Genomic DNA, 13,121 nt, shown 5'->3' with positions numbered 1-13,121 from the left:
ATTCTTTCTTGGCATGAACCATACTGCTGCTCGCTGATCTTCGCTTCTTAACCGAACTTCACCAACTCTTTCCCACATCCTCATGGTGTGGCTGAGCAACTACTTACTACAGTTATGAACATCACCCGTGTTCTTTAAGATAGTAGCCCTACCATTCCTATGCATTCCTTCACCTTTTCAGTTGTGATTTTATCAACACACAATAGATATACATTATGAAAAGATGCCTTTTTTATATCCTATTATTTAACTGAGCCTGCAGTCAGTATACTCTTTCGGAGCAATCATCATCAGAAAAAAAAATACTGGTTGCTTCAGTCTTTCCCTAATTTCTTATTCAGTTCAGTTTGCTTCTTGAGAATCCAAAAGTATGTGGGTATATATGGGGCCTAACAACACCTGTAAAATACCTTGTCCCACTCATTACAGTTATTTTCCACTTTTCCCCATGAATATTGCAACTATGCCACAGTGAATTAATTTTAGATACTTTATTAATCCCCTTAGGGAAATTATAAAGCATGTTTGACCCATCCTAGAATTAGGAGCAGTGGGCTGCCACACTGAGTTGGGTACCTTGCTCAGGGGTACCCCAGCCCTTTTGACCTGGTGGGGACTTGAACCGGCGACAAGCCAAGTTCTCTTTCCACTTGGCCACAGGCTGCCCCTAAATTAATCATGCACGTTCATGTTGTAGAATATATCTAAATGTTTCTATTTCTTTTCATTTTTTCAAACACTAACCCTAACCCTAACATAAATGAGGATTTATGTCACGTATTGCTGTATCCAGTTAGCTCTTATGGTGCTGCATCACTGTTGAACAGCATTAGCTGCAAATCTCAAAGTATAGCAATGAGTTAGATAAATTGATTTATGATTTGTAAAAGATATATTCTAATCAATGAGCTTGATATGTAATGAAGTTGAGCAACATGAATACTAACGAATGATGGATACTTGGATAACGTGTAACTGGATAAACATAGATATACATAGATGAACCTGAGTATCACCCCATCATATCATATCATAAATGAACAAGCGAGTTTAAGAAATATAAATTCTATAAATCTTTTTTATTTTGTTTATTTTGCAGAATGCACACAAAGGAATAGACCCAAATAGTGTTCCATCTACATCATATCTGATCAAAACTATGCAACTCTCTATAAATGCAGATTTGGTTTGAAAAAAAAAAAAACATTAAGATGTGACAGTTTATGTGAGACATTAACATAACCATAACAAGTTTTTACAGTGTGACAAAGGAAATAAAATACAGAGGATTGTAAAACAGGACTGAAAATTAAACTATTGGGAAGCAAAAGATGTTTCAAGCAAAATAAGCAAATCAATATTTTGGTAAACAGCAATGTAAGGCTGAATACATTTTCTTAACAATGAAAAGTAAACTACAGGCAGTGTTTTAGAAAGTTGATAGTTTCTAAACAGTGATTATTTTGTAATTATGATATATACAACACCATCCCTCATTGTGTGTATATATATATATATATATATATATATATATATATATATATATATATATATATATATATATATACTTCTGCACTGACTATAAAATATCAAAGCTTGAAAATTGCATAATTTCATACATACAAGTGGTACTTGTTTAATGTGTTGTGTATAAACAAGATTTTCCTTCAAAATAACTGTCGTAACTATCTGTTCTGTGCAATAGGCCCCCGGATAAAAATATACCACACCCATTCTTTAACAAGGATTTAATAAAATGAAAAAGGACAAAATGACAAGCCTTGTAATAAACTATTGGTGAATAATTTGTGAGATGGCATGATTCAATAGATTTGGACTATGTACAAAAGCAATATTTATTATTACAATACAAATTAATCTTATTTACAGTTTCAAGGGATTGAAAACAGCCTCATGCACTCACGGTTAACTGTGTTAAGATGACTTTGTAAGTCTTGTTAATATTTAAGGGTTTACCATATCAGGGAAATGTGTTTAAGTGTATATAAGATTAAGAATCATTTTTTTGGTGAGACAGATAGTTCAACTCTTGGGAACCTAACAGCACCTCTTGAACCACTGTCACTGCTGGATGATGAAGACAATCTTGACTTCTTAGAGGGTAGTGAGAGACTTGCACTTCCCTCTGCTCCTGCTTCACTGTCCTCACCAAGTGCCACTTCATATGAGCCCTTTGACTTTGAACCAAAACCTCCAAACGTGCCAAACTTCAACTTGCTTTTCTTTCCTTTGACCTTGCTTCCTCCAAGGTCTAATGAAATGTCACCACCCTCTGCCAAGTGAACTGAAGGAGAACTGACTGCAAGACCCTCTTCGTCACTCAGAGAAGACCGATGTCTGGATTTCTTGAACAGATCGAGTGAAGCTGACTTTCCTTTAGTTGATACATCAAATCTCGGATCACCTTCTACTTCCAATTTTCCAACCATCACCTCGCCAGTGAATACATTTACGTCCTTGGAGACATTTTTGCCTTTTCCACTATTACTGAATTCTACCTCTGGCCCACGGATGTCACTTGCACTACTACCCTTTGCTTTTGATTTGCCAAAAAAATTTGGCATCTTTACCTTTACTTTGCTTTCACCATGCTTAAGTTCTGAACTGGGATCCTCAATATGCTGTGAACTGGCTTGGCAACTGACAGATGGAGACTGTAGGTTCATGCCTCCACTGGCTAAGAGTTCTGTTTCAACATTTCCTCCACACTCTTGGCCTTCTAATTGAGGGAAAACAAAACCAAACTTGGGTACTTTGATTTTGGGAAATGTTACCGTACCCTCTGGGTACTGAAGTCTACCAATTCCGCTGCTACCTGAGACACTTGCATCAATACCTGCACCACCTTTCACATTTGGCATTGACCCTCCAAAACTAACATTTGGACTACCCACGCCTGAACCCGCAAATGATGTATTGAGGCTACCAGATGGCAAATCAATGTCATGTTCACCTTTCAATTTTGGTGATTTAATATCTAATTCAACATCAGGAAAATGAAGCTTACCAAAAAGAGGCTTCTTTACCTTTGTTCCTTTGACATGAATACTGGGTGTGTCTACGTCCAAGTTGACTGCTGGCATTTCTATGTCAAGATCGGATTTCTTTGTCTTTGTTTTTACTTTAGGAAGTTTGAATTTCCCCTTTTTGCCCTTTACACTGATGTCAATATCAGGAGCATCCAGGCTTGCTTCAGCAACTGGGAGTGTTCTGGTACCTTTTGCTCCTACACTGAATTTGGGTGACTTAACCATGGAATCAGGACCCTCTATTTCTGGTGATTTGACTCCGAACTTAGGACCCTTGAATTTTGGAAATGTAATGCCTGTCTTCCCACCTTCCACAGTGATGGATGGCACTGAAGCATCAATCTCACCTTTTATCTTAGGGTCTTTGAGATTTACATTAAGATCAGGTGCTTTGAAATCCTTTTTTGATTTGATGTCAATACCAGGTGTTTTTACACCAATGTCAGCTTTGGGAAGGTTCACATGAACATCTGAGCCCTCCATTTTGGGACCTTTAAGGTTTGACACTTTGACTTTAGGCATTTCAAATCCAGCCTTTGTCCCTTCAATACCAATCCCTGGACCTTTGATATCAATGTCAGGTTCCCCTATGTCTCCTTTAATCTTTGGAACCGATAGATCCACACCGCCTTTCAGGTTTGGACCTTTCACTTTGAAATCCACATCAGGCATAGAGATATGAGGTCCTGTGATGGTTGGTATTTGGAATTTTGGTCCCTTGATCTTACCACTGGGACCTTCCAGGTCAACCTCTGGTCCTTTGATATCAATATCTGGAGCTCTGATATCAATATCAGCCTCTGGGAGACTAACATCAATTTCTGGCCCTTCAACATGTGAGCCTTTAAATCCAAAGGATGGTATTTTGAATTTAGGCATTTTAAATCCTCCTGTTTTACCATCAATGTCAACATCTGGTCCTTCACTATCAATGTTGGGTCCCTTTATATCACACTCAATCTTTGGAATTGAGACATCTCCCTTCACTGTGGGCCCTTTAAAACTAGTATCCCAGTCTGAAAGCTTGGGTCCTGAAATTGATGGAAATTTGATCCTTGGTCCTTGTAGGTTTGCATCAGGGCCTTCAATATCAATCGCTGGAGCTTTGATGTCAACACTTGGTACGTTCACATCAATGTCAGCTCTGGGGAGGTTCACGTCAATATCTGGGCCCTCCATTTTGGAACCTTTGAAAGTTGGCATTTTGATTTTAGGCATGTCAAATCCAGCCTTTGGTCCTTCAATATCAAACCCTGGACCTTTGAAATCAATGTCAGGTTTTCCTATGTCTCCTTTAATCTTTGGAACTGAAACATCCACACCGCCTTTCAGGTTTGGACCTTTCAAATTGAAATCCACATCAGGCATAGAGATATTAGGTCCTGTGATGGTTGGAATTTTGAATTTTGGTCCCTTGATCTTACCACTGGGACTTTCCAGGTCAACCTCTGGTCCTTTGATATCAATATCTGGAGCTCTGATATCAATATCAGCCTCCGGGAGACTAACATCAACCTCTGGCCCTTCACCATGTGAGCCTTTAAATCCAAAGGATGGCATTTTGAATTTAGGCATTTTAAATCCTCCTGTTTTACCATCAAGGTCAACATCTGGTCCTTCAATATCAAGTTTGGGTCCTTTTATATCACCCTCAATCTTTGGAACTGAGACATCAACATCTCCCTTTACTTTGGGTCCTTTCAGTTTAAGATCCCACTCTGGGAGCTTGGGTCCTGAAATTGATGGTAATTTGATATTTGGTCCATGGAGTTTTGCATCAGGAGCTTGGATGTCTATCTCTGGAGCTTTGACGTCAGCACTTGGTAAGTTCACATCAATGTCAGCTTTAGGGAGGTTCACATCAAAATCTGGGCCCTCCATTTTAGAACCTTTGAAAGTTGGCATTTTGATTTTAGGCATGTCAAATCCAGCATTTGGTCCTTCAATATCAATCCCTGGACCTTTGAAATCAATGTCAGGTTTTCCTATGTCTCCTTTAAACTTTGGACCTGAAACATCCACACCGCCTTTCCAGTTTGGACCTTTCAAATTGAAATCCACATCAGGCATAGAGATATGAGGTCCTGTGATGGTTGGAATTTTGAATTTTGGTCCCTTGATCTTACCACTGGGACTGTCCAGGTCAACCTCTGGTCCTTTGATATCAATATCTGGAGCTCTGATATCAATATCAGCCTCCGGGAGACTAACATCAACCTCTGGCCCTTCACCATGTGAGCCTTTAAATCCAAAGGATGGCATTTTGAATTTAGGCATTTTAAATCCTCCTGTTTTACCATCAAGGTCAACATCTGGTCCTTCAATATCAATTTTGGGTCCTTTTATATCACCCTCGATCTTTGGAACTGAGACATCAACATCTCCCTTTACTTTGGGTCCTTTCAGTTTAAGATCCCACTCTGGGAGCTTGGGTCCTGAAATTGATGGTAATTTGATATTTGGTCCATGGAGTTTTGCATCAGGAGCTTCGATGTCTATCTCTGGAGCTTTGACGTCAGCACTTGGTAAGTTCACATCAATGTCAGCTTTAGGGAGGTTCACATCAAAATCTGGGCCCTCCATTTTAGAACCTTTGAAAGTTGGCATTTTGATTTTAGGCATGTCAAATCCAGCATTTGGTCCTTCAATATCAATCCCTGGACCTTTGAAATCAATGTCAGGTTTTCCTATGTCTCCTTTAATCTTTGGACCTGAAACATCCACACCGCCTTTCCAGTTTGGACCTTTCAAATTAAAATCCACATCAGGCATAGAGATTTGAGGTCCTTTGATGTTTGGCATTTTGAATTTTGATCCCTTGATCTTTCCACTGGGACTTTCCAGGTCAACCTCTGGTCCTTTGATATCAATATCTGGAGCTCTGATATCAATATCAGCCTCCGGGAGACTAACATCAACCTCTGGCCCTTCACCATGTGAGCCTTTAAATCCAAAGGATGGCATTTTGAATTTAGGCATTTTAAATCCTCCTGTTTTACCATCAAGGTCAACATCTGGTCCTTCAATATCAAGTTTGGGTCCTTTTATATCACCCTCAATCTTTGGAACTGAGACATCAACATCTCCCTTTACTTTGGGCCCTTTCAGTTTAAGATCCCACTCTGGGAGCTTGGGTCCTGAAATTGATGGTAAATTGATATTTGGTCCATGGAGTTTTGCATCAGGAGCTTTGATGTCAATCTCTGGAGCTTTGACGTCAACACTCGGTAAGTTCACATCAAAGTCAGCCTTAGGGAGGTTCAAATCAATATCTGGGCCCTCCATTTTAGCACCTTTGAAAGTTGGCATTTTGATTTTAGGCATTTCAAATCCAGCCTTTGGTCCTTCAATATCAATCCCTGGACCTTTGAAATCAATGTCAGGTTTTCCTATGTCTCCTTTAATCTTTGGACCTGAAACATCCACACCGCCTTTCCAGTTTGGACCTTTCAAATTTAAATCCACATCAGGCATAGAGATTTGAGGTCCTTTGATGGTTGGAATTTTGAATTTTGATCCCTTGATCTTTCCACTGGGACTTTCCATGTCAACCTCTGGTCCTTTGATATCAATATCTGGAGCTCTGATATCAATATCAGCCTCCGGGAGACTAACATCAACCTCTGGCCCTTCACCATGTGAGCCTTTAAATCCAAAGGATGGCATTTTGAATTTAGGCATTTTAAATCCTCCTGTTTTACCATCAAGGTCAACATCTGGTCCTTCAATATCAAGTTTGGGGCCTTTTATATCACCCTCAATCTTTGGAACTGAGACATCAACATCTCCCTTTACTTTGGGCCCTTTCAGTTTAAGATCCCAGTCTGGGAGCTTGGGCGCTGAAATTGATGGTAATTTGATATTTGGTCCATGGAGTTTTGCATCAGGAGCTTTGATGTCAATCTCTGGAGCTTTGATGTCAACACTTGGTACGTTTACATCAATGTCAGCTTTGGGGAGGTTCACATCAATATCTGGGCCCTCCATTTTAGGAACTTTGAAAGTTGGCATTTTGATTTTTGGCATGTCAAATCCAGCCTTTGGTCCTTCAATATCAAACCCTGGACCTTTGAAATCAATGTCAGTTTTTCCTATGTCTCCTTTAATCTTTGGACCTGATACATCCACACCGCCTTTCAGGTTTGGACCTTTCATATTGAAATCCACATCAGGCATAGAGATATTAGGTCCTGTAATTGTTGGCATTTTGAATTTTGGTCCCTTGATCTTACCACTGGGACTTTCCAGGTCAACTTCTGGTCCTTTGATATCAATATCAGCCTCTGGGAGACTAACATCAACGTCTGGCCCTTCACCATGTGGGCCTTTAAATCCAAAGGATGGCATTTTGAATTTAGGCATTTTAAATCCTCCTGCTTTACCATCAAGGTCAACATCTGGTCCTTCAATATCAATTTTGGGTCCTTTTATATCACCCTCAATCTTTGGAACTGAGACATCAACATCTCCCTTTACTTTGGGTCCCTTCAGTTTAAGATCCCAGTCTGGGACTCTGGGTCCTGAAATTGATGGTAATTTGATATTTGGTCCATGGAGTTTTGCATCAGGACCTTCGATGTCAATCTCTGGAGCTTTAATGTCAACACTAGGTACATTCACATCAATGTCAGCTTTGGGGAGGTTTACATCAATATCCGGACCCTCCATTTTAGGACCTTTACGGTTAAAAGTTGGCATTTTGATTTTAGGCATGTCAAATCCAGTCTTTTGTCCTTCAATATCAATCCGTGGACCTTTGATATCAATGTCAGGTTTTCCTATGTCTCCTTTAATCTTTGGAACAGATACATCCACATTGCCTTTCAGCTTTGGACCTTTCAACTTGAAATCCACATCAGGCATTGAGATATGAGGTCCTGTGATGGTTGACATTTTGAATTTTGGTCCCTTGATCTTACCACTGGGACTTTCCAGGTCAACCTCTGGTTTTTTGATATCAATATCTGGAGCTCTGATATCAATTTCAGCCTCTGGAAGACTAACATCAACCTCTGGCACTTCAACATGAGGGCCTTTGAATCCAAAGGTTGGCATTTTAAATTTAGGCATTTTAAATCCTCCTTTTTTAACATCAAGGTCAACATCTGGTCCTTTAACATCCATTTTAGGTCCTTTTATATCACCCTTAATCTTTGGAACTGAGACATCAACATCACCCTTTACTTTGGGTCCTTTCAGTTTAAGATCCCAGTCTGGGACTCTGGGTCCTGAAATTGATGGTAATTTGATATTTGGTCCATGGAGTTTTGCATCAGAGCCTTTGATGTCAATCTCTGGAGCTTTGACGTCCACACTCGGTAAGTTCACATCAAAGTCAGCCTTAGGGAGGTTCACATCAATATCTGGGCCCTCCATTTTAGCACCTTTGAAAGTTGGCATTTTGATTTTAGGCATTTCAAAGCCAGCCTTTGGTCCTTCAATATCAATCCCTGGACCTTTGAAATCAATGTCAGGTTTTCCTATGTCTCCTTTAATCTTTGGACCTGATACATCCATACCGCCTTTCCAGTTTGGACCTTTCAAATTAAAATCCACATCAGGCATGGAGATTTGAGGTCCTTTGATGTTTGGAATTTTGAATTTTGATCCCTTGATCTTTCCACTGGGACTTTCCAGGTTAACCTCTGGTCCTTTGATATCAATATCTGGAGCTCTGATATCAATATCAGCCTCCGGGAGACTAACATCAACCTCTGGCCCTTCACCATGTGAGCCTTTAAATCCAAAGGATGGCATTTTGAATTTAGGCATTTTAAATCCTCCTGTTTTACCATCAAGGTCAACATCTGGTCCTTCAATATCAAGTTTGGGTCCTTTTATATCACCCTCAATCTTTGGAACTGAGACATCAACATCTCCCTTTACTTTGGGCCCTTTCAGTTTAAGATCCCACTCTGGGAGCTTGGGTCCTGAAATTGATGGTAAATTTATATTTGGTCCATGGAGTTTTGCATCAGGAGCTTTGATGTCAATCTCTGGAGCTTTGACGTCAACACTCGGTAAGTTCACATCAAAGTCAGCCTTAGGGAGGTTCAAATCAATATCTGGGCCCTCCATTTTAGCACCTTTGAAAGTTGGCATTTTGATTTTAGGCATTTCAAATCCAGCCTTTGGTCCTTCAATATCAATCCCTGGACCTTTGAAATCAATGTCAGGTTTTCCTATGTCTCCTTTAATCTTTGGACCTGAAACATCCACACCGCCTTTCCAGTTTGGACCTTTCAAATTTAAATCCACATCAGGCATAGAGATTTGAGGTCCTTTGATGGTTGGAATTTTGAATTTTGATCCCTTGATCTTTCCACTGGGACTTTCCATGTCAACCTCTGGTCCTTTGATATCAATATCTGGAGCTCTGATATCAATATCAGCCTCCGGGAGACTAACATCAACCTCTGGCCCTTCACCATGTGAGCCTTTAAATCCAAAGGATGGCATTTTGAATTTAGGCATTTTGAATCCTTCTGTTTTACCATCAAGGTCAACATCTGGTCCTTCAATATCAATTTTGGGTCCTTTTATATCACCCTCAATCTTTGGAACTGAGACATCAACATCTCCCTTTACTTTGGGCCCTTTCAGTTTAAGATCCCACTCTGGGAGCTTGGGTCTTGAAATAGATGGTAATTTGATATTTGGTCCATGGAGTTTTGCATCAGGAGCTTCGATGTCAATCTCTGAAGCTTTGACGTCAACACTCGGTAAGTTCACATCAAAGTCAGCTTTAGGGAGGTTCACGTCAATATCTGGGCCCTCCATTTTAGCACCTTTGAAAGTTGGCATTTTGATTTTAGGCATGTCAAATCCAGCATTTGGTCCCTCAATATCAATCCCTGGACCTTTGAAATCAATGTCAGGTTTTCCTATGTCTCCTTTAATCTTTGGACCTGATACATCCACACTGCTTTTCCAGTTTGGACCTTTCAAATTAACATCCACATCAGGCATAGAGATTTGTGGTCCTTTGATGTTTGGAATTTTGAATTTTGATCCCTTGATCTTTCCACTGGGACCTTCCAGGTCAACCTCTGGTCCTTTGATGTCAACATCTGGAGCTCTGATATCAATATCAGCCTCTGGGAGACTAACATCAACGCCTGGCCCTTCAACGTGTGTGCCTTTAAATCCAAAGGATGGAATTTTAAATTTAGGCATTTTAAATCCTCCTGTTTTAGCATCAAGGTCAACATCTGGTCCTTCAATGTCAACTTTGGGTCCTTTTATATCACCCTCAATCTTTGGAACTGATACATCCACACTATGACTTTTTTGACCGATTATGGACGAAATACTATACTATGTTTTTTTTTGACCGATTTTGGACGACATACTATACTATGACTTTTTTGTCTCATTTTGGACGACATACTATACTATGACTTTTGTCAGTGATTTTGGACAACATTCTATCCTTTGACTTTTTTGAGTGATTTTGGACGACCTACTATACTATGACTTTTTTGTCTCATTTTGGACGACAAACTAAACAATGAAATTTTTTTTTTTGGGTGTTTTATCACCTTTAATCAAAGGTACAGTGGAGAGAGAGACAGAGAATAACATGCAGGAAAGGTCTGTCTCATGCAGGATTCGAACCAGGGCCACCTCCAGTGAAAGGTTTTACCTTTACATAGGGTGGAAGCACTACCAAGTGAGCTAAACGCCAGCGTGATATACTACGGCTTTTTTGAATGATTTCGGACAACATTCTACTATGACGTTTCAGTGTCATTTTAGGAGACATACGATACTATGACTTTTTTGACTGATTTTGGATGACATACTGTACTATGACTTTTTTTAGTGATTCTGGACAACATTCTATACTATGACTTTATTGACTCATTTTGGACGACATACTATACTATGACTTTTTTGAGTGATTTTGGACAACTTACTATCCTATGACTTTTTTTAGTGATTCTGGACGACATACTATACTATGACTTTTTTGACCGATTTTGGGCCACATACTATATTATTAATTTTTTGAGTGATTTTGGACGACATATTATACTATGACTTTTTTGTCTCATTTTGGACGACTTACTATACTATGACTTTTTTGAGTGATTTTGGATGACATACTATACTATGACTCATTTTGGACGACATACTATACTATGACTTTTTTGAGTGATTTTGGACGATATACTATACTTTGACTTTTTTGAGTGATTTTGGACGATATACTATACTATGACATTTTTGTTTCATTTTGGACGACATACTAAGGTTTGACATTTTTGTAAAATTGTCAACAACATACTAAATTATGAGTTTTTTGTCATGTTTTGGATGACATACTAACCAATGACTTTTTTGTCAAATTTTGGACGACATACTAAAGTATGATTTTTTGTCCAATTTTGGACAACATACTAAACTATGACATTATTGTCAAATTTTGGACGACATATAGTTTTGAGAAAACCTATACCTATAACCTATATCAAAACGTGCGGTTTGATCGAGGTTGGCAGGCTATTACTTTTCTAAGCATTTCGAGCCTCAATGGTGAAAAAAATTGCAAAAAAACGCGAATAATTTCCACAGATAATATTTTTTATCTCTATCATTAATAGTTCTTGAAATATGACAACCTTAAAACATGTTAATACCTCTGTTTCTCAGAGGTTTTGGACAGTTAGGCACAGTGTGTTTGTGCGTGGAAGGAGGAGGCGGGGAATTAGGGAGGGGCTTGTGAGTCTCTCTGTATTGAGTTGTTATTCTTCCACCCAAAACTTTGCTTTGTAACTCCTCCCACAGTTTTGTGAAAGCCCCCACACATCTTATATCAAAACGTGTGGATTGATCAGGAATGGTGTGCTGTGACTCAGCCTTTTGAGTAACGATGGCGACAAAAATCGCATGAGCTCTGCCTTTCCTTGGGTCCAAAAAAATATTTACATCCTAATTTACCCAATTGTTACACAATTAAGTAACAGAAACTATACCACCTGATTCAGAAATGATTTTATAATTTGGGTCTGTATATATATACGTATATATATATATATATATATATATATATATATATATATATATATATATATATATATATATATATATATATACATATATATATATATATATACACATATATGTATAAATATATATATGTATATATGTGTGTATATATATATATATATATATATATATATACCTATACATATACACATATGTATATTTATATATTTTAGAGTGGATGTCAAATGTAACTGTATGTCTGTGTACATATGAAGGGTGGCCACCAGATGGGAGTATAAACTCAGCTATTTTCTACACTGTAATCTGTTTATGAGACTTGGGCTCTTGTTGGTTGAAGTCTAAACAACCTGTTAGAGAAGATCACATTCTCAGTCTCGTAAACACCATCATGAGGGGAAAATGTATGCATGACATTTTTTAAAGTGGTACATTTGTAACAATGTAATGGCAGGTTGTACATGAGCTCTGCCAGCCTGCTTGTTTATTGTACAATGTATATTCTCAATGCCAGGAGAAGTGGGGAGTTGTCCTGCTGATGGGGGGTTGGTTTCAAGATTTCTGGGTTTCCTTCAGTATAGTAGAATGTTTCAAATTCTGAGAATAAGTTATGTGGGATGGATTTGTGCTTGGTGGAGCACCATTAATATATGATGTGTGTATGTGTTGGATATGGGTGTGTGTGCTTCCTCTGGGTCTGTGGGATTTTGGCCCATAATTCCTGCAGCTCTCAGGTCACAGCTCCGTTCTCACGCACATATTTAGCATTCCTTCCCTGACATGATTACCATACACCTTCCACTCTGGGTTTGGCTACGTGGGATATTTCCATCATTCCCGGGTGGAACTGCAGCAACGTTCCAGAAACTAACAACTCCCCCTGCTGCCGCCACCACCCCCTACCCTGTCTTCTTTATCCCACATCCACACACACCTCAGTTCCCTCCCAACCCACTGTCCCCCGCACCCCCTGCACAGAATCCTACTGCCCTGCAATGGGAATCCTCTTGTACAACCCTTTGTCCCCCTGAGTCAGCTGTTTGTGTCTGCCGACATGATTGG

At 39.2% G+C, this 13,121-nt stretch overlaps 1 protein-coding gene across 1 annotated transcript; it reads right to left on the bottom strand.

Moving 5' to 3' along the window:
• Positions 1–1,060: 1,060 nt before the first annotated feature.
• LOC122778775 (neuroblast differentiation-associated protein AHNAK-like) lies at positions 1,061–12,891 on the bottom strand. The gene is made up of 2 exons (XM_044040874.1): positions 12,848–12,891; positions 1,061–10,335 (listed from the first exon to the last, which is right to left on the bottom strand). The coding sequence occupies exons 1-2, from the start codon at positions 12,889–12,891 to the stop codon at positions 2,019–2,021; spliced, it is 8,361 nt and encodes a 2,786-aa protein (XP_043896809.1). The 3' UTR covers positions 1,061–2,018.
• Between the last annotated feature and the right edge of the window lie 230 nt (positions 12,892–13,121).

Source organism: Solea senegalensis, linkage group LG12 (genome assembly GCF_019176455.1).
Source record: "Solea senegalensis isolate Sse05_10M linkage group LG12, IFAPA_SoseM_1, whole genome shotgun sequence".
Classification (NCBI taxonomy): Eukaryota; Metazoa; Chordata; class Actinopteri; order Pleuronectiformes; family Soleidae; genus Solea; species Solea senegalensis.
The sequence above is the reverse complement of the archived record's forward strand: the minus strand, read 5'-3'. Positions and strand labels throughout refer to the sequence as shown.

What these genes read in the sequence shown, in the direction of transcription:
- LOC122778775 (XM_044040874.1), bottom strand. Translation starts at nt 12,891, where the DNA reads ATGGAAATATCCCACGTAGCCAAACCCAGAGTGGAAGGTGTATG. An exon ending in CCCAGAGTGGAAGGTGTATG is followed by an intron (nt 10,336 to 12,847) that starts GTAATCATGTCA and finishes CGGTCAAAAAAG; the next exon opens with TCATAGTGTGGATGTATCAG.